At 38.1% G+C, this 22,043-nt stretch overlaps 2 protein-coding genes and 3 non-coding genes across 5 annotated transcripts in view; all 5 read right to left on the bottom strand.

The window, feature by feature from the left end:
• LOC121325947 (copine-7-like) overlaps nucleotides 1-2,299 on the bottom strand; it is a 30,537-nt gene extending 28,238 nt beyond the window's left edge. The window contains exon 1 of the mRNA XM_041269035.1: nucleotides 2,224-2,299. The gene's annotated coding sequence lies outside the window, so the exon portion shown is untranslated. The remainder of the gene's footprint in view (nucleotides 1-2,223) is intronic.
• A 12,602-nt stretch (nucleotides 2,300-14,901) lies between these two features.
• On the bottom strand, nucleotides 14,902-19,504 carry LOC121325921 (60S ribosomal protein L13). The gene is made up of 6 exons (XM_041268996.1): nucleotides 19,401-19,504; nucleotides 18,076-18,193; nucleotides 17,479-17,620; nucleotides 16,813-16,986; nucleotides 16,482-16,538; nucleotides 14,902-15,107 (listed from the first exon to the last, which is right to left on the bottom strand). Exons 2-6 carry the CDS (start codon nucleotides 18,177-18,179, stop codon nucleotides 14,949-14,951), a joined length of 636 nt encoding a protein of 211 aa, XP_041124930.1. The 5' UTR covers nucleotides 18,180-18,193; nucleotides 19,401-19,504; the 3' UTR covers nucleotides 14,902-14,948.
• On the bottom strand, nucleotides 15,283-15,363 carry LOC121326316. Its single transcript, XR_005951449.1, has one exon. It is a non-coding gene; the product is annotated as a small nucleolar RNA MBII-202 (small nucleolar RNA).
• Nucleotides 17,813-17,898, bottom strand: LOC121326318. Its single transcript, XR_005951451.1, has one exon. It is a non-coding gene; the product is annotated as a small nucleolar RNA MBII-202 (small nucleolar RNA).
• Nucleotides 18,324-18,407, bottom strand: LOC121326317. Its single transcript, XR_005951450.1, has one exon. It is a non-coding gene; the product is annotated as a small nucleolar RNA MBII-202 (small nucleolar RNA).
• Nucleotides 19,505-22,043: the final 2,539 nt, after the last annotated feature.

The raw sequence follows: 22,043 nt of genomic DNA, 5'->3' as shown, positions 1-22,043 counted from the left end.
AAATTCCATCATTTTCTCGTCGATGCTAAACCAAATGTAACTTGACACTAATATAGCAATAGCTTTTTTATCCATTATATTTAGATTATTATATCTACCAATCCTGGCAATTACCCAGATATGACCACAATAGGTAAGGTGACCATATGCCTTCGTGTTCAGCGGGACATTTTAGGACAGTTCAGGCTTTTCAACTCACAACCCAATTCTGAACTTTCCCAAACTGTCTAGCTGAACACGGCGTCATACCGGTCACCTTAATATAGAGTGGTGTATGTGTCTTTCATGCAACAAAACGTATGGCTGTCTCCATCTGTGACAGTACTCATAGAACGGTGAAGGGTTGTATAAGCATTCATTATCAAATAGGAGGCCATAGCCAGCCATAACTTACTAGCCGCTGAATTTACCTAGCGCGAACCTTCACATCTGGTTCAGAACTCACTTTCAGCACCTGCACTAGCGGACAACTCCCAATCCAGAGTTCTAAAAGCTTTCTAACTCGTTAAATAGCACTTAATGACGCCCCGGTTCTGAGTGACAGCTTTCAAAATTGCACAGCACAAATTATGGGTTATATTATTATATTATATTATATTATATTATATTATTATATAAAGCATTCGGAAGTCATAAGCCGTTACATAAGTGATCAGTAACGCATGATTTTGAAACCAAATAGAGGATGTACAGTTAATCGTGGCTTCTGTTAATTGAGGATGTATTACATTGCTGTTGAAAAAAAAAAAAAAAAAGATGAATTACAGGAGCTGTTTGGGTTCAAGTCACAACACATTAAAGGGTGATAAAAATGCTAATTGAAGACACAGCTTCGTTTTTTTTTTTTTTTTTTTTTTTAAAACAGGCCGTTTTGGTAAAAAGAATTGAGTCACTTTATCCAGTACCTTATACCCCCAGTCGTGCTCAAAATAGCAGCAGCCTATGAACATATCAGATGTGTTTGTATTCCCTCAGATAAGACACTCTGTTCTTCCCTGTTGAATTCCGCAGAGACTTTTCAAAATGCAATATTTAAAAGAATGATGAATAATAAAAACATGTCATAAAAGTTTTAAACTTGAATTCCAAATAGGCTTTAATGTTAATTGAAATACCGACTCGACCAGATTTTAAGTTGCGTTGCGTTAGTATCTGGTCCATAAATAAAGTAATTAAACAAGCGTAATGAGCCGATTTTGATGTCTTCTTTTAAGCTTTTTTTATAATTATGCCCCCAGACTACTCGAAAATATATACGTGGAAGAGTGTTAATAAACAGATTACACTGGCACTTGCATGTAGCCAGGGCATATCCTAGTAAATAAATGAAATAAGCATACAATCACAAACCAAGTATAATACAATAAAAACAATAATATCTAAAGTTCTGATTTATAGCACAATAACGTTGTGAATAGATACCCTATGACGAATAATAACAGAGACAAAAATCACACACACAAATCATTTCTGATGGCAACATTAGGAAATACTGTTTTCATTTTACAATACCGAAATCCCCAGAGTTTTCCGACTACCTTTGCAATTCACTGTACAGCACAACTGTGGCAAAGGCAGACAGGGGAAAAGACTGTAAAGTACTGGGACGAGTTGCCCACTAAATAGCATATTAGTATTAACGTTTATGAAAGGGCAGCCTAACAAACACAGAAACCGACACAAAATACCAACATCACGTGTTTTCTGTTTTCCTCTCTTTGGATTTCAGCAATTGAAATTTACAGAACTTAACCGCAAATATCATTTTAACTTGATAATAACGCCACTTACTGTACCTAAATGCATGGCACGGTACCCAGTGAGTACTGGATGTGAAAAAAACATAGTTCTTCCAATTAATTAAAAAGTAATTTCCAACGCTTGTAGCCACGGTGAGGATAAATCGAGCACAAACTATAAGCAAGTCCACACCTAGATCTATAGCCTAAGTTATAGTCAAATTTAATAAGAATAAATAGAGAAAAAAACAAGGGCTGAAACTAAACAAGGCGCTTTTTTTTCAAAGCGCAATTGGCGTTACACTTACCCAAAACTATAAAATTTTAGCCCCAGATTTTGTTAAAATATTTTGTTAAAAAATAAATAAATAAAATGTGTTCAACGTTCGAGGGAAAATAGACTACGTACTGGTACCACCCATTCACTCATTCACTTTTTTATCAAAACAATATTCGTAATTTTATTTAGAAATGTAATGCTCACCTGATGTAATCTCTCGAATTGGTGGTTTAAACGCTTCATCCACCAGCTCTTAGTGTTCCCAAACTCAGTTACAAAGTGAGGGCAAGAGCAATATATGTGCAAGACAGGGAGAGAGAGGCGAGGAGGAAAGCACTGCACAGCCAGTCACTTCAAAATCTTCCGTTCCAACAGTAACCACCAGAGGGAAGCACTGATGCAGATACGAGCACTGACCACACAGTTGGTGGACAGATGGGATATCGGCAAACAGAAACTAGTACTGCTGTACTACAGTGCAAACAGAACTGGAAAATACAATCAGAGGTTCTACGGGGTCACATCCTAAGTAGCTCGATGTTTTAAAGTGGAAGAATCATCATAAATCAGGGCCAAAATTTTGCATGCGGGCTCAATACTGTTCTTCAAATCAAATGTTTAGGAATTAATAAAATAATTAATAAAACAGATTATAAACGCATTTTCGTACTGATATTTTTTTGGTTTATTTTAGTATTTCCCTGAATATAATTTATTAAAAGAAATGCAACAATGTGTTTATAATCTGTTTCAAAATAATTTTGTTTAAACCTTTAAACACTTCGACTGGCAACATTCACAAAAATGTATACAAAGTGCAATATGCATTTATTTACTATCGCTACAGACACAGCAGAGTGCAGTCCATCATCTGCATGGTATTGGCCTGTATATTCTACAATGTACACTGCAGCATTCTGTTATTATTTTATATACTTCAAATGTACTATACACGTTCATCAGATGTTAATCTTATCAAACAGAGTCAATACTGGTCAAACACAGACATCTAATTTACTCCAGTCCATCTCAACACCACTTTCTTGAAAATATCTTTACTTTTAGCACAATCTTCAAAGCCACAAGTGGTTGCTCAAGACGGGGAACACATGGCATTTTATGGAACCGCCGTGCTGGGACGCAGTCAAGCCTTTTAAAATAATCCCGTTAACACAAAACACGATTGACAAATTGAGGCGTGCTGTAATGTGTCATTCCAATCATTGCGTTTTTGGGAAATGCCTTTTTTATTTTTTGTGTGTTGCCTAATACTATTATTGCCTATGGCGAAAAGCATTTCACATTGCAAAAAGGTCATCTATTTTCCAGTTATGTGTCGGTAAAGTTAATATAGCCTATATATTGTATGGTTTAATTGCTCTCGATAGTGGTCGCGCTATTAATACATTTTTGCAACAATCGCTTTCATTCGGTTTTCTCCCGAGTGTTAAATCAGTGTGGTTGTTCAATTGCTAATTAAATAATAATACGTCTCGTCTTTACTGGTTAGAATGTTTTAGCGCTAACCAACCACTTAAACAAAATACCGCATTCTTATATGCACAATGTACATAGCCTAGTACGCCAGTTCTTATTGTATAAGGTGTAATTACCTCGTTACTAAACCCTACATCTACGTGCATACTACGCGGAGTTTCAAATTCAATAGCACAGCTGAATGCATGTATAAACGTAACTATATGAATGATCCCAGGAGCCCTCTCGTTCTCTTTCTTCGGTCGTTACACAGTAATGTAAGAACAGCCATTTTGGATACGATTCAAACTCGTAGCTTCATTAGGAGAGATATCATCAGACAGCCAAAATAATTGAAAAGCCCTCCCCATTCATTGTGAGAAAAATGTTGATTTTATTCCTTTTCACATCCTGCTAAAATGCTTTCATAGAGAGTTTGTTCGTGAATTAAAAGCATTGGACCTTATTAAATATAACTCTTCAACGGATATGACATATTTTGTTAATTGCCTCTTTTTTTTAACCAGCATCTGTTAAGCACTTCATAAGGCGGGCTTGGGAATGGGCTTAAACTATAACCAAATAAAACGATAAGCTATGTTTGACTTTAATTGATTCGTGTAATTAATATCCAGTTTATGGCTTTAGTTGAAAGCAGCACATATATGTTTTAATCACCTTCTTACATGTATTAGAGCAACTTCATAAACTCCATTTGCGTGTATAGTATTAGAGGCTATATTGCTTCTATCCGTCATCAATATTGTAACACTCAGGGATAATGTAACGATGGCTGCAAAACACCCATCTTGCAGCCAAAATCGGCTTATTGCACGTGTTTAGCTGCCGCAAAGGAGAACGTAGAGGCCACTAAAATGCGACATAGGTAAAGAATGGTTTACACCTGGCGTTCTGCACCCGCTAACAAATTAGCATTTTTCCCTCATTAATCCATTTCAATAATATTGAAATATATTTCAACGATGAAAAGAGCATGCAATTGGGCATTGATCTGGACAAGCAGGAAAACCATTTTAGGAGAAAGGCAAGACTGAGAAGACCTGGAACCACTTTTTCATCACCTGGTTGACTGTTCTCCTGGTAACACCAACAGCATTGACTTTCTCCCCTATAGAAGACCATACAGGCTTTTTGGCAGCATAACTGATGTTGGTTGAGGCTTTTCATGCTGAGTGACCTCAGTAGTCTCAGCTCCTCTTCAGAAAATGTTTATTGCATTCTGGACTTTGCTGCCCTTTCTTTGAAATATTATTTTTTTGTTTGGTTTGATTTTTGTGTTCCATAAATCTCTGTACTTCCAACTCACCTCTCCTCTGGTCTCTTAAGTGTGGCCACTAGATAAGTAGTTTGCCGTGTTGAGTAGTTTGCATTGCTCTTAATCTTACCTAGGCCATAGTGCAAAATAAATGTCTGTCCGCCAAACAATTTGAATGTTAAATATAGCATGTTGAGTCAGCAAATGGTGTGCGACTAGATTTACCACCATGGGTCAGAAGCTACTTGGTCGATGGTTATAGTTGTACTGTATCATTGTTCACTCAAAGATGGGAGGCACGGCACTTCATGCAATCAGGCACAGTGCTGGCAGCTTCTGCTCATTGCTCAACTCAGAGGCCACCATACACATTTCACTCCTGACCTATTTGAAGCAAAGCCTCCTAAGGACAATGTCATCAGAGGCTAGAGAATTGTTAACCCGCATAATCAGACCCAAGAGCGAACTTTGATGGGAGACACCCTAAGGAAATCTGGTGCTGCGGTAGAAAGGTGACTTTGGTGGCTTAGTAAGGAGTACTTTTCCTCTTGGTTTTAATTAAAGGCTCTGGAAGTAAAGAAGGCGGTCCTTTAAAAAACCAGAGTGTGCGTTCATGGAGACCATTCTGCGCAGATTGTGTGCAGAGTCTGGTCGATTTAGCCAATGATCTCTGCGAACGCGCCCATTGGCTAAATTGATCAAATTCTGCACAGATTCTGCGTAGAATGATCTCCTTGAACACACCCTGAGACTCTACTTTTGTTTACCGTAATGTTTAGACGATTTCACAATATAAAAGTAATTATAACCAGGAAGTACATAGCTGCTATCTTCAAGAAAGGAAATTGCGTTACATTATGTGAACTGTAAGAAGCTTCAGGTGGTGATTTTATTTTAAACAGTTGTCATAGTTACTTTTCATAATTTAATATCGCTATTCTGTGCCGGTTAATGTTAAAGATGATGCCATTTGGAATTTTAGACTAAATTATTCACTGCTTCTTGCTGATATATCCAAAGCTGACTTTGTCTAATGGGTATGAACTCTGAGGGGCACCCAAAGGGCATTCATCTTGATGATGCTTTTTAATTAAATTAATCAATTTTAAAACGCCAGCAAATGTTTGTTTTTTTCCTAACTTGCATCTTCCTCACAATCTCTGCCGCCATTTTATTTGAAGGTGTTGAGTAATGCTAAAAAAAAATTGTTTTAAGATTAAGGAATTATTCTTGTTGTACGGTATGTATTATTTTTTCTTTTTGATTTGTTATCTTTAAATGCATATGTTTGTAGTATAATTGTACATGTAAGGTTAAACTACTTGTATATAAAATCAAGTTCCTCGTATTATAGCCAAATGCAATCCGTAATGTTTCTAGTAAGGTTAGGACTATATGATAAAAGTTTGCTGAAGATGCAAAGTCAAGCACTTATTGTTCACAAGTAAAGAATGAGAGACAGACAAGATTTGAATGAGCTCCCTGAAACAAAAACACCTGGATTTTGCTTCACAGTCTAGTTTTCAAATATATAAAGAAACTAAAATAAACTAGTCTTTATCAAAGTCTTTATAAAATGTCAATGACATAATGAGGTTTGCAAATACTCCTAAACACTGGTCGTCTGCACATGGCGACCATTGACCCACTGGTGTAAAGAATAGAATTCAGTACCATTGGAAAAGGAGTGAAAGGTAAAGACAACAGTGAATATAATCAAGTAAAAGGTTAAAGATGTCAGCGATGAAAAGTGGGATAGATGGTCAGGAAGGTTATTTTGTTTATCCCTTCATCTTTCAAATATGATCAAGGTTGCTGGGGAAGAACACTATTTTTCTTGTTTTATTTAGTTAGACTCTTATGCCTGCCAGTAACAAAAACTTGGTTCAATTAGCAACTACTGAAAACATTCTTCAAAGGCTCTCCGTGTGGTGTGCAGGATGTGCCCTATACCCTGGAGATCGCAAGTTTGAATCCAGGCTATGTCACAGCCGACCGTGACGGGGAGTTCCTAGGGGGCAGCGCACAATTAGCCGAGCGCTGACCAGGTAGGGCAGTGACCCCTGTGGCCAATAGGGCGCCTGTGGTTCTGCAGTGGAGCCACCAGATCTGTGTTGTCCTCCGGCACTATAGGTCTGGTGGCATCGCTGTGGACCCGCAGTGTGAAAAATGACGGCTTGGTAAGAGCTCATTTCGGAGGACGTGTGTTCCAGACGCATTTCCCGAGTCAGCGGAGGGGTTGCGAGCGGTGGGCCGAGGGTACATATAATAACTGGGCATACTAAATTGGGGAGAAAACCGGGGTAAAAAATTGGCGAAAATTAAATAATAATAAAAAAAAAACATTCTTCACCGTTTTCCTGGAATTTTTCCTGAGTGGGGTGATACAAGATCAACACATCAATTAAAACCTCCAGATCTGAGGAGTCATTTGACTTCACACTGAAACTTTCCTTCAGAAGTGGCCCCTTTATTTCAAAGCAGAGCTGTTTTTGTAAATTCAATTCCAGCCTGATGGGTAATCCTAGCTGGTAAACAGGAGATCAAGGAGAGGGCACTCTCTCTTGACGAGACATTAGTCATGGGTCAAGAATCCTTGGGTTAATGCACACTCGCTTTCCTGAAGACAAGCAGCTGCAGAAGAATGTCGCCAGATCAGACTGGAGCAGAGGAAATAAGGGGGCAGCGACAAGACTGCCTATTGAAACAGTACTTGAGTTAATACCGCTAGCTTCCCAGTTGGGCCTTTAATTAGTCATTTTATAGACCTCTTATCCACGCAATGCTGGCATGGAAACGCATTGCTTTTTGTCTTTTTTATCACTGCTTTATTTGCTCAGTCAATGCGTAGAACAATTTAATCTATAGCCGATAGGAAGTAAATGTATTATGCAGTGGCAGGATACATGATCTTCCCTAGAGTGAAAATAAAGAAATCTTAACAGAAAGATAAGAATTAAAGAGCTTATTTATACCAGTTTATTTCCTTGATTCATCCTTAGCAGTGAACAGACTTTTCTATAATGGCAATTAGAATAGTGTACTTTGATTCTATTTAGGTAGCCCACTGTCTGGTACTGTGGTACTGCAATGGATTACCAGTGTGTATTGGTAAATACCATTTTGAAAATGCTAACACTGGCTTCACATTCTACAGATGTCTTATACCATTTTGCTACCATTACCCCTTTCTACAGTGCCTTTGCCTTGCCACTGTAGTTTCACTGACGATCATTTCTTGAAGGATATCTTTCTGTTCCACGGTACCATTGTCCTGTTCACAGGAAAGGTACAGTAACTGATAATGAGCCTGATCGAACAAATGTGTTAGTCTGTTTCATGTGGTATCTTGACTGTTGCTCTTTCTTTTGTCTTTCTGCTAATAAAGATGTGCTTTGGGTTCTGTGACTAATCATTATTATGTTTTAGAGAGGCTGGTAAGTTAACACACTATTTACCACAAGGGAATGTTTATAAACTCTCTTCAAAAAACACAACTGAAAATCTGTGAACAGCCTATATTTTAAGTTGCTCCCTTGTTAAATGTGCCTTGATCTGAAGCCCCATCAAAATATGATGAATCAGCATGCTTGCAATTACATCATCTTCCCATTTTTTAAAGTCTCTTCTCATGTTCTGTTTGTTGTTGAGTTGTCCAGTCTTTATTTTCACCTTGACTGTGCAACAGCATGAGAACCACACCTGAAGCTCCCCAAAACCTAGAAAATGAAATGAGCTACAGAAAAATTTTAAAATTTGTCAAACTAAGTACTTTGGTGATTGATCTCTTTGCTGTGTTCCCCAGTGATTATCTGTTAAAATTTATTTATGTATTTATTTATTGCATTTATATAATGCTTTTATACAAAAATATCTCAAAGCACTGTACTGTAAATAGCAGAAAAAAGACAAGGGTGTTGCTGCAATTAGGCTGGGCGAATAACAAGCCAAGTCTGCACAGAGACTAATTACTGCAGGAAAAGGAAAGGAGCCTGTCCTTGCTCCAGGATATCAAAACCAAAACCCTTCCCTTCTTTAGGAAGCCTCCGAGCTACCTGTCACTGCTGGAGGAGAAAGACATACAATTGGAGACAATTTATCAATCTCAAGGTGCCCCATGGCTATTGGTCTCTAAAAATATCCTTCCATGATGCAGCCAAATTAGTATTACTTCTTTATGTTAGTACCACACAGGTTGGGAAAATGCAATGTATCTTTTAAATTGCTCCCCATAACATAGAGGGAAAAAATTATATGATTGATTAATTGGTGTTTTATATAAACGACTGTGCTGTAAAAGCAAACTTTTCAAGGAGACACTGGGGTTATTTCCATTAGTCTTGTAGAGTTTCAATATGACAAGAAATTGCTGTTTGAAGAGCAAGCAGTCCAAAAATGACATTCTTGTCCACAAAGCTAACAGAATCGTTAAGTCTCAAATCGTCGGGCTTGAGAGGAACTCACATCATGCAAGCAGGCTTGATTCTGACACATTTTGAAACACTACTGGGTCAGTTTTTTTCAAAACATATCAATGACTTTCCCAAGGAAACTTTTTTCATAACTAGTTCATTCAATCGTGAGGCGCCACCATGACTGACTGCTCATGTCAGTCATTAGAGGTGCTGGTTGGTTAATAAGGAAGTAAATGTCAGAAGCACCCTTTGTTTGCAAATTTTGGGGCAGATTTACAAACCTGCTATTTTTGGAAAGTATGTGGTATGCACTGTCTGAGTGGTGTGTGATACTGCTCATCGAATGGTTGTCTCTTATAGGGCAGCACTAGTATGTTCAATATGGAGCTCTGACAGCCCAAGTCCTGTACCAGGCATATAGTTCAAAGTCTGAAGCACTGTGCTTCTCATTATGACTGTGACTTATGCCTTACATTAACAGTTTGAAAATTACCATTGGAATATCATAACACTACCCTGAGAAAATCCTAGCAAACCCCACAGTGTTAAACACAATGGATTTGGAACAAATATTGCGCAGCGGCCCTGATAAAGTAGCGTACTGTCTGGTAGTGATAAAGAACCAGCTTTGTATTATTGCAGATACCTGTGTTACTGAAGATCCATCGCATTGCTAATGAATTACCATTGAAGATCGTGTGAAAAGGGATTTCAAGTTAACACAAAACAAGAACTTGCAGCAGTTTGCAGGCTAAAATAAGAAAACGTCTAGACTAGGGGGTTCGTGTCTAGGTAGCCATTCTGTCACTGTTTTTGTCAAGATGGATGGATGATTTTTCTTCTAAATTAAAAAGTATTTTCAGCAGATGAGTCCATTTCTCACAGCAGAGTACATAAGCCTGTATCTTAAAGAATGGTTGACACATTCTAGAGTTGATTAATATACCTTTGGATTTGCTTGTTCTTTTTTGAGCTGGAATGGGACAATGAGAATATTAGGGTTCTCAATGTGAGGTAGGGAATGGCTTCTGTTATAGCTGTGTGTATTTTTTTGTGTCTGAAAATTGTTTAAGCTTGTAGTAGTAATACACACTTATATTAAGCCTAAAACAATTAAATATCCAAATCTGTGAACAATATTGAAAATATTTAAATATATATATATATATATATATATATATATATATATATATATATATATATATTAGTGCATTTCTTAAAAATAAACAACTTTACAGTAAATGTATTTTATGTATTTACAGTGTTATTTTTCTTATTTTCCCCAGTTTGGTAAGCCTAATTATTGTTGATTTCAACCCGGCTCACCACTGCCAACCCCACATTGACTTGGGAGGGACTAAGATGGACGCACGCGTCCATCGAAATGTGTACCGTCAGCATCTTTTCACTCTGCAGGTCCGGCATGCAGCCAGCTCAGAGCTACAGTGTTGGAGGACCTCTCAGCTCGGCACAACCTACAGGCAGGCCTGCAAGCTCCTGGTCAGTCTACAGGGGTCGATGGTGTGAGGTGAGTCGAGGACACCCTGGCTGACCTAAGCCTCCCCCCCCCACCCGGGCAGTGCTCGGCCTATCGTACGCCGCCCAATGGGAACTCCAGTCCACGGTCGGCAGTGGAATAACCTGGAATAGCTCTGCTCTCTGGACCTTGCAAAAGACAAAATCAATAAAAAAGGATGTAGTGACTTAAAAAGGAAAAAAAAACATTTAGCCACCCTTAATTTCCTTGCTGCCTTTCATACTAGACCATTCACACTCAGACTGTCACATTATAAAGACTTTTAATTTACCTGTCGATACCAGTGAAGCACTGAGGCTTTGAGATATGCAACAGTGCATTAGATTTCCTTCACAACCTGACCTTTCACCTTGAGAGACGCAGGCTACCGAAGTGACTGCAAATCAGTCCAACGTGACTGGTGGAAGCCATTGATGAAGTCATCCACAGACCTTGAGAGTGAGTGACACATTGAGACAAAGGTGCTTTGAAATGCAATGAATTTCTGCTTGGATTAACATTGGTGGCTGTGATATATTTAAGTAGTTGACCTGGAGATGAACTAGTACTGTCCAGAGAGACTCCAAGAGGCTCCAGCAGAGTGGAATCACATGCTTCCTGTCTTCTCAAAGAGGAAACTGGCCCAATACAATTACTTTAATGCACTGTCAGTAATCTTCTGCACTACACTTTGCTGCCCATTTTATTTAAAAATACATTTTACAATACTGTACAATATCTGGCCAGAAGACATGAGGCACCTTGAAAATATCTTAATAAAAAATAGTAAAAGAGAAGTGAATTTTAATTATACCATTTACATTTTAAAACACATTGTTATAAAGCTGTACAGCCATTCAAACTTTGGTGAAACCTAATATTTCTACTTCCTGAATTACAACCGTTACACAGGAAGTGAAGGGTAAAGAACTTCCATCAGATGTATAGCATTGTGTCTGAATAACCCTTATAAAAGTTTACCATGGTAAATTTTCTTATGCTTTTCCCATGGTTTGCCATGTTTGTTTTATAATGCTTTACCATCTTTGCTAAGCATGAAAATAATGGGGGGCATGTGAGTTTGTTTAGGATAAAAATAGAAACATTTTCTAATAGCTATATGTTATTCAAACAAGACTCAATAGTCACTATTTATGCCATCTGAACTATCTTTCATTTTTGATGCTGATGTTTGCTCTTGTGTTTTGCTCAATCAGTAAGGAATACTCTTTTGTATGTCTTTATGGCTTTAACAACTAGAACTATATTAAGTGCTGAACACGTGTGTGTGTGAGTGGATGCTGTTTGAAGCTGTATGTACCAGCCAGATTAGCACTTGTTCTGCCCACTGCCTGTGTTATTTATTTCAGCCCTGACCCATAGCCTCTGATGCAAATCATGCTATTGTTGAAAACTCCCAGAAAATAAAAACACTTGTTAAAATTATTTCAGCGTTAATTAGTTTGGCTCCTAACGTACCCTGCATTATCCTGACATTTGCGTTTACTCATCAGTGTTGAGCACCCTTGAGCTGCTGTGGTGATTGGAGAATGTCAAAGCTGCCGCTGTTGGCAGCTTCTGCTAGAACAGGTCATTCAAATCTGTGTCACGCTTAGTTTTCTAATAAACAGTGCTCATGATTCAGTTTATATATATATATATATATATATATATATATATATATACAATCCTGATCCCAATCATGGTTTTACTTTGAGGCATGATTATAGCAACGCTTTTAAAACTAGTTTTCAATCCTGTATAACATATTAGGTGGTACCCGTGGTAAAATCATTGCTAAGTGTAGCAAAGGACAGACAAAAACAATTTACCACCCTAAGAAATCAGTGAATTAGGGTACATATTTAAAAGGGATAGGATGGTGTTGTTCTGCTTGAGTGGATAACCCACATCAAGTTGGGTTGTCTCTACCTAGACCTAATAGTCCATAATAGTCCTCAGAGTTGGGGAACATTGTCAGAGCAGAAGGAAGCAAGTTTTCTTCCAGGACAACCTCGTACTTGGCTTGATTCATGTGTCCTTCACAAAGACAAATCTGCCCGATTCCAGCCTTGCTGAAGCACCCCCAGATGAGTCCAATTTTCAGCTTTGTCCAACACCTGGTCATCTAATGGTTAGACGGAGACCTGGACAGGTCTACAAGCCACAGTGTCTCGCACCCACTGTGAAATGTGGTGGAGGATCGGTGATGATCTGGGGATGCTTCAGCAAGGCTGGAATCGGGCAGCTTTGGCATGAATCAAGCCAAGTACAAGGTTGTCCTGGAAGAAAACTTGCTTCCTTCTGCTCTGACAATGTTCCCCAACTCTGAGGATTGGTTTATCCAGCATGCCAAGACGCATGAAAGCTGTGCTTGAAAATCAGGGTTATTCCACCAAATACTGATTTCTGAACTCTTCCTAAGTTAAAACATTAGTATTGTGTTGTTTAAAAATGAATATGAACTTATTTTCTTTGCATTATTTGAGGTCTGACAACACTGCATCTTTTTTGTTATTTTGACCAGTTGCCATTTTCTGCAAATAAATGCTCTAAATGACAATATTTTTATATGAATTTGGGAGAAATGTTGTCAGTAGTTTATAGAATAACACAAAAATGTTCATTTTACCCAAACACATACCTATAAATAGTAAAACCAGAGAAACTGATAATTTTGCAGTGGTCTCTTAATTTTTTCCAGAGCTGTATATATATATGCAGAAAGCAATAGTTCACACAGTTGAGATCTTTCAGTTTTCCCTAAACATAATTATCATACTTGTTCTAACAACCAACAGTCAAATTATTTCTTTCCACACCAATAGCTAGTGCATTGAAGCAGCTATAGCCTTGCACAGCATGAATCTGAGTGCCAAGCTCACTCCAGAGTTAGGAACCAACTCTAAACTAGATGCTGCAGAGTGCTGCTGCCACCCAGTGTTGAAATAAAAGGTGCAAGTAATCACATAGGCAATATTGCAACAAACTTTTGTTGGTTATTTATAGTACAAGCAATACAATAAAAATAATAAAATGCCCCCAATGATGAACTTAAAAGTAAGAGCTGGCTCAACCTCTGATCATGAAAATGTTTCAAGTATGAATGTGTGTTTGTGTAATTACAAAATATCTCCATTGCTTGCCTGTTATTTGGCTACTACATGCATACTAATCACATTCTTAAAGTTTAAGATTCTTTGCAAGTATTATTCTATGTCAAAGTGCTTTTTACTCAACTTAAATTTGTGCCTGCAGTAACTTCGGTTCACCTCATGTCCCATTTTGAGGTTTTTTTCTTCTTAAGATCCACCACTTGCATGCTGTGCAAGGCTATAGCTTAAACTTTAAGAATGTGATTAGTATGCATGTAGTAGCCACCACCTTACATTTAAAAAATAATAATTAGCTCTGGATTAATCATTCGCCGAGGTGAAGTGTATAACAAGACTATTGCAGGAATAGGAATTTATGATGCAGACCATTTTGCCTTACCAAATTGTCACTGTTAAATCAACAGGAATTCCATTTTTATTTTATTTCTTGGACTACCTGAACCCTATTTATTTCAGACATGCATCACATTTGTTTCACCTCAGTTTATTTACCAGAAGTCTGCTTCGCTGAACAGAAGACACATTACTTACTCAAATTTTAGGGCTGCAAATGTAATATGCCTGCTGTACAAAAGCCCTTGTGACATCCAATTCAATAACCCCAACCTGACAGTTGTGTGTATCCATGTGTATATTGCCCTGTAATACATCTGCTGATAGCAAGTAAGGTAAAATGATTAGTTCAGTAGACTAACATTTCAGCTAATGCCTTCATCAATGCACACATGGAACACAAAATTGGTTTAAACTCCTAGTAGAAAAGTATGCGATTTTATTACCGTCTATACTTTAAAATACATAACTAAACCCTCCACAAGGAATTTGTTCTTATCTAAAACAACTCACTCACGATAATTTAGAACTGATGAAGCCAGTAACCAAACCTTTAGACTGTTTGACTTCGTTTCTTATAACACACATTATAATTATGCTTAAAGTATATTTAAGTCTTTAATGCATGACACAAAAATCTTTGATCGACCAATAGGAGTAGCTTACACTGTTTGAAAGCATCCCTATCAGATGAAATTAAATCTCCCTAACCTCCCAGTGGTATAGAAAGGAAGTCAAGTCACACAGGGCTTTTATCACGCAGCTTTTTATTGAAAGTTCCATAGAAACTAAAGAGTTTATTTCTTCTTCTCCACGTCCTGGTCAGCAGCTTCCTTTGCTCTCTTGGCGCGGATGCCAAAGAGACGGGCGTTGGAGCGGGCCATACGCAGGCTGGCGAAGGCCTTGAAGTTTTTCTCTTCTTCCGAGATCACTCTGGCCTTCTCCTTCTTGTATATCTGCACACAGAATAAAAACACATTGATATGATAACGAGAAAAAGAAACTGTATCCTTGTTTCAATGCAGTGCTTTCAGGTTAATCTTTAACGGATATAGATCCAAGTGTCAAAGTGACACTTGACTAACATTAGATACATTAAAACAGACCGTTAACCTTGCTGCAGTTTTTGTAAATGAGGTCTACAGTCATCAGAGTAAAAGGGTTCAGGGTAATCATCAATGCAATTACAGAGATTCCGGAGAATTATCATCATCTGACTGAGTCATGAATCCTTACAAGAGAATGAAAATTGAACATGTAGCTTTTGCATGTACAAAGTCTATGGTACAACAAGGTACCCATTGCTGGAACTAACCAACCACGTAAAAAATCTGTTAAGCCAACAAATTCAGGGTACTGATGAAGCAGAGCACACAGTTTTACTCGACTGTGGTACTCTGCAGCCAAGTGTTGCACATTTTACAAGGACAGGTTTATATCTGCAGATCCTTCATGCTGGCTGAAGCAAGTAATTTGATAACTTAAGAAAAAAAAAACTTTCACTTATTTCAATGCAGTGCTTCCAGGTTTATCTTTAAATTAGAGATCAGTAATGTATCAATCCTACATTACTTGTACAAGATGAGTGTTTCCTGTTGAGCTATTTAATAGGAGACAAAAAAACACCTGTATTGTACCTTGCACAAAATGTTTAACCCTTAGCGGTCCATTTATTCAGCACTTGTCAGGTCCAACTTATTTTCACATGCGCCGTTTATTTTAAATGCGCTGTTTAAACAGGTTTAGAAGGCAGTGTATGGCAAAAGGACATCAGTACTGCACCTCCAGCCAAGCCCCACCCCTTGTTTGCTGTATTTCACATACCTCTTTATAGATGTGCATACTGATAAATACCCTCCTGATCACTTGTTTTATCACCAAACTCCTCAATAACGCGACCCAAGTCATTATTTTATTTCTATAACATCTCAAACAGCTCTGCAAATGTCTGCGATATTCTGAGCGCTGGATGTGGAAGCAGCCATCTCCTTTGTCGTCTTTGTGGTGCATGAGACTATCTGATACGCCTTTTTTTTGCTTCATTTCAGTTCCTAACAGTCTCACTCGACAATTGAAAGGTTCTCTCAGCTTTTTCCGGAGGAGGAAAAAAAAGAGACTACAGACCTGTGCTTTACGTCTTTAATGATATCAGACAGGGTCCGACATCAGACTGGAAAGGGAAAATTGTAATGTCGGACCTGGTCCGACATAGGACCGCAAAAGGGTTAAGCCAGCCAACAAGGATGAGGCATATTTACATGAAAAGCTAGTCTTACTCCTAGCAAAGTGAAATGACCTACTCGAAGATCACAGTAGTGATGTTTACTTACATTCTTAATTGGCATGACTGGTCCAGCAAGTTGTGTGGCCATCTTGATCTCTTCAGCCTGCGTAAATAAATAGAACAGTTAGAATTGTAGTGAAGGCTACAAAAAAAAAAAAAAATACTTACACTCTTAAAATAAATGTCACTATTTCACAGGTTACTTTAGAAAAGCAGGACAAATTTCCCCATGACCTCACCCAAACTTACTAATTCAAAATATTACTGCGTCTATTTTCTCTGACCTAGCACCACATTCTCCAACCCTTACTGCCATTATTACCGCCACCCTTAATCTGTCCAGATGATAGACGTCCCGTCCCCCGGCAGATACTCACAGAGCTGTCTCCCTTCTTCGGTGCAGATGCCTTCCTAGGGAAGAGGATGAGTTTGGAGCGGTACTCCTTCAGCCGCTGCACGTTGGTCTGCAGAGATTCTGTGGATCTGTTGCGGCGGCGAGCATCCACTGCGATACCGATGGTGCGGGCCACCTTCTTATGGATACCAGCAGCCTGGAGAAACAGAGCACTTCATGTCAAACATACGAGCATTGGAGACTTATATAGCAACTTCATGAACAAGCTGAGCAAAACTAGTTCCATGTCTACATCCACTAAGGGTGTCATATTATGTAAGCATGATACTTCAGGTTCCACAGATCACACCATTGAAGTAATTTTTAGTTTAAATAAAACTGAATACCAAGCCACAAATGGTTTATTTTCTCTTTTCAAACTTATGAAAAACTATATCACCAGTCATTAGCTGGATTAGGGTTAAAACAGAAGGCATCAACGAGGTAGAGTCCGGAGAAAATGTCATCTAACCGATGGGTGGTGCCTAAAACGCACGACTGGTAGTGCAGTTTGTGAAACGTATAAAGGATACCTTACTAAAAACATTTATTAAACTTACACACTAGAAATATCGTTTAATAGTTGGACTATTGACAAAGTGTGTATTAAAGAGAAGTGCGACTGAAAAGGCCTGAAACCTTAACATACCTTCAGCTCCTCAAGGGTGAAACCACGTCCGGAACGCACTCTGGTGTGGTACCTCACCGTGGGACACCTCACTGAGGGCCTGAGGGGGCCTGCAATGGGACGGGGGGCAATTCGGCGGGCTTTAGCCTGGCGCGCCTTTCGTCTATAAAGAAAATATGATTGTGAGAAATAATGCATTTAGGAAACTCATACTTTAGGCATGCCAGAATAGTCCTGGGCACAGCCATCCCCTCATTCTATTAAGGTAACCTTAACGTAGTTCAGTAACGCATGACACTTTAGAATAACGTTAGACACTTTAAAACAGGTTGTTCACCTTGTTAGTTTGTAAAGCAATCAGGCATGAAATCTAGTCATCAGAATAAAAGGGTTCAGGGTAATCATCAATGCACTTGCAGAGATTCCGGAGAATTATCATCATCTGACTGGGACATGAATCCTCACAAGATTCATGTATAAAGTCTATGGTTCAAGGTACACATTTCTGGAACCAAACAAAAATCTGGTAAACTAACAAATTCAGGGTACTGATGAAGCAGAGAGCACAAAGTTAGTACTCTGTAGCCAAGTTGTAAATTATACAAGACAAGTTTCTACCTGCGGATCTTCCTGGCTGGCTGGTTAAACCAGGTGCGGACTCTTCTCTGCCAGTCTTTATGGAAATGTGGGTTCAAAAGCATGCCATTCCGACTGGGGGCCATGGTTACTTATTTCCCTGATAGAAAAATAAATTTTACATTAATTCATATTATACATTGTTTTACCATAACTCATATTCCTATTACCTCAAAAACCACAGCTTCTGGTTTAACACAATATCACCCCATACTTCATAACTCTGTAAAGCACATTCCTGGTCAGTCATCAGAATAAAAAGGGTTCAGGGGAATCATCAATGCCATTACAGAGATTCCGGAGAATTTTCGTCACCTGACAGACACAAATGCTCTAGGAGGGGGAAAGTGCATAATTTCTGTATTACTTAATACAAGGTTCTGTTTTGCATTCAATTATGTATTCCTGCCCACAATATTTGAGTTTTAACACTAGCAATGTTACACCAAATTAGTAGAATACTTTGTTCTCTACAATCTCATTTACTGTAAACAGGCATAATTCATTAAAATGAACACTTCTAACTTAAGTTTTAATCCAACTGTAGAGGCCTATGCAAGCTGTCCTCTTATACACTCCTAAGGCAGTCAAAAGCATCTCAACCTGGATAGCCATAGTGAATTCAGTTACCGTACAACTGTCAACTTTACCCTTGCCTAGTCACCACTAATATCCCATCAGTTTCGATATTTCCACTAAAACACGAACTAAAAATAGACCAATAAAACACTTACTCAACGTGTTACCAGTATTTAATTGGAATCGCTTCTAGTTAGCCGACAGTTAGAGACGGTACTTTGGTTGTTTAAAATACATCACACCGACACAAACAATAAGACACATACGGCCACGTTTTTATATAACACTAATTCAGGCACTCGGTTTTAAAACAGAACCGTATGCTGACAACACGTACAATGTGGACAGTCTTGTCTCATGTAACCCTACCGTCCGTGGAGTCTAAGGAAACATGCCAGGAGTTCAAAACAACAACATAGCTCAACTATACAAACATTCGCAATTTAAGCCAAAATACGGCTTTATAGGTCACACGTTAATAATGACACACATACTGCAGTCTGACAAAGACGCAGGTAATATTAGACTTGCATAAACACCGAGGTGGCACAGCCCCCCTGCAGACGTTTTTGTGAAACATTTAAAGTCATAACTGACACAATATTCACATATTTCAAATGTTAACATGTTATAGTATTTAGTCCACCAGTTTAAAGCGGTACACTTGCAACAAAATGAAGGATTCATTTAGATTTCAGTCTCAGTTTAACATGCCCTTCCACACGTACCGTCCGGGGAGAAAATGGCCGAAACGAAAAAGGAAGTCGAAATACGGCGAATGTTGGGATATTTGCTACTCCAGCCAATGAAAAGCCTTTGACGTGTTTACAAAAGGGAAGCGATATGGTGATGCAACATTATGCCATCACTGCAGGGTTAAAAGCGAAAGGTTTTGCCGTTATCAAAGATGTCTGATATTTTGGGCGTTTCATTGTTGTGTTTCGAATTGTTTTCCAACATACCGCCACAGGTGCAAAAACCAGATCATATAGTCTCTAAGGATGGTTTTTCTGTTATTTATTTCACCAGTATACAATTGGTATAGCATCTCATTTAAAAGGACGACATAATTTTGAAACTATTTAATGTCTGTTATGGGTTGATTTTCATGAAACTCTCTAATAATGTCCAAAGATCCAACAGTGCAGGCCAGTTTTTAAAGACTGGTATGACTTCTGGCATTTTAACACAAAGCAAAGCAAGCTAAGTCATTCAGTAGCAACTGAAACATATTTTGCTCTGGGTTGAGGCTATCTATATATATATATATATATATATATATATATATATATATATATATATATATATATATATCTATATCTATATATATATATATATGTATTTGAAATGTCATCCAAACTCACTGTGATACACAAAAGCTGCCTCTCCCTGTTGTAAATTTGCCTTTTACTTTATCAAGGACTGATAACAGGTGGCAGGTGATTTCTTCATTAACAACATTCTTGCCTGTTAAGTTCCTGAGAAAATGAAGTCTTGCACAAAAATATCAAAGCAGAGCAATGTGGTTGATCTTTTTTTTTTCAATACTTTATTTTTACAATAATATAACACACATTAATGTAACAACATCAGTCTGCCTGGTTATTTCTACCAAGCTATCTGAAACTGAAACGTAGCTAATTATGAAAATAGCAAGCTTTCAGTTTATCAATTACTTTTCTCTCTCTCTCTCTCTCTCTCTCTCTCTCTCTCTCTCTCTATATATATATATATATATATCCTTATTTTTATATAGTGCCTTTCATAGTGGACCACCTTCACAAAGCGCTTTACAAGATATGAGACTAGGATGTGTGAACAATACATCAGCTGCAGAGTCACTTACAACAACATCTCACCTGAAAGACGGAGCACAAGGAGGTTAAGTGACTTGCTCAGGGTCACACAATGAGTCAGTGGCTGAGCTGGGATTTGAACTGTATCGTTAACCACTGGACCACAAGCCCCTCTGTTTATATATATATATATATATATATATAGCTTATATCAATATATATATATATATATATATATATATATATGAACTGGAAAAAATGGAGTACAATTAGTGCCTGGAAATGCAGGGGTTAATGTGTCCCTCCTGGTGATTGGTTTTCCTCTAGCTGTTTTGCACAGAGCTCTGACTCACTGAGCATGTGCCAGTCTCCAGCTGACAAGATCAGTTGTCAGCACTAGGCTTATAAAACAGGCTACTCTGGTGGCTTGTGTAACAAGCACTTTTTTGTGTAATACAACTTGACCAAACTGAGCAAAGTGATCCAGACACAGTCATGCACTGGTAAACATAAGAAAACACAGGAATTTACATGGATAAACACCTAGGAACCTAGGAACCCACCTAGGAGCTAATCATTTTTAATTGAATGCAAACTTAACTGTTTTTATTTATTTATTTATTTTTAATATAGAAAAATATATAAAAATACAGCCAATACATAGGGCATAGTCAGAAGCCAGAGTAAAAGTTCAGTAACTGTTACATGTATTTTAATTGTAATTTTAAGTGTATCTAATAATACAGATCTAATAATAGGAACAAACTAAATTCAGATGTTCTACGTTAGAGACTTGTGAAATGTACTTAATTTAGTTTGGTGATGAGGAAATCAAAAGAGAAGGGCTAGTAAGTGAGAAAGAGCAAAAAGATTGGCAGAGGGAGAAAAAGAGAGAATATCTTACATAATTAAGGATAGAGCTTAGCTGGATTTAAACTAAGGAAGATCCCAGTATGACTCAGAGAGGTGGTTTGGGTGAGATTCTGTTTGTGGACCTGCAGAGTGGCATAGTGGACACGGATGAGTTCTGTCTGTCCGTGTCTCTGCTGGGACACCGGAGCACTCAGGATCACTTCCTGGAGGTGATTGAAAACCTGGCAGAGGAGTGCGATGCACTGCACACCCAGCTCACCAACATCTACCTGCAATACTTCACACAGGTAGGGGGCGTCCAGTAGGGCTCCGTGGCCAGGGACAATAGTTAATGAATTGTACACTGGTGTGACCTGTTTTGTAGTTTCATTTCCAAATGAATACAAATTTAAAAAAGCACACGCACCAATGCACTAGCAATATATACCTTTTGAGTTTTGTTTGTGTAGCAAAAAATCTATTTTCCAAAACTTTTCTTTGCATGTTTTGCACACTTTAATGTTAAATTTTAAATGAAAATGTTAAAATGGCAAGTTTTATTTGAAACTGTCTGTCTTTTTATAGGAATAGTTTTTAGGCACATTTATTATTTCAAAATGCTTAGTTTATCCCCTTAATGTGGGCATGACCTATACCTGATAACCCAGCTCTGATTGGCTCCCTGTGTTTCTCTTGTCCTCCAATGAAGAGGACTGTCCTAGC

Source organism: Polyodon spathula, chromosome 13 (genome assembly GCF_017654505.1).
Source record: "Polyodon spathula isolate WHYD16114869_AA chromosome 13, ASM1765450v1, whole genome shotgun sequence".
Taxonomy (NCBI): domain Eukaryota; kingdom Metazoa; phylum Chordata; class Actinopteri; order Acipenseriformes; family Polyodontidae; genus Polyodon; species Polyodon spathula.
The sequence above is the reverse complement of the archived record's forward strand: the minus strand, read 5'-3'. Positions and strand labels throughout refer to the sequence as shown.

What these genes read in the sequence shown, in the direction of transcription:
- LOC121325921 (XM_041268996.1), bottom strand. Translation starts at nt 18,179, where the DNA reads ATGGCCCCCAGTCGGAATGGCATGCTTTTGAACCCACATTTCCATAAA. An exon ending in TCACCCTTGAGGAGCTGAAG is followed by an intron (nt 16,987 to 17,478) that starts GTATGTTAAGGT and finishes CTGTTTCTCCAG; the next exon opens with GCTGCTGGTATCCATAAGAA. An exon ending in CGAAGAAGGGAGACAGCTCT is followed by an intron (nt 16,539 to 16,812) that starts GTGAGTATCTGC and finishes TTATTTACGCAG; the next exon opens with GCTGAAGAGATCAAGATGGC.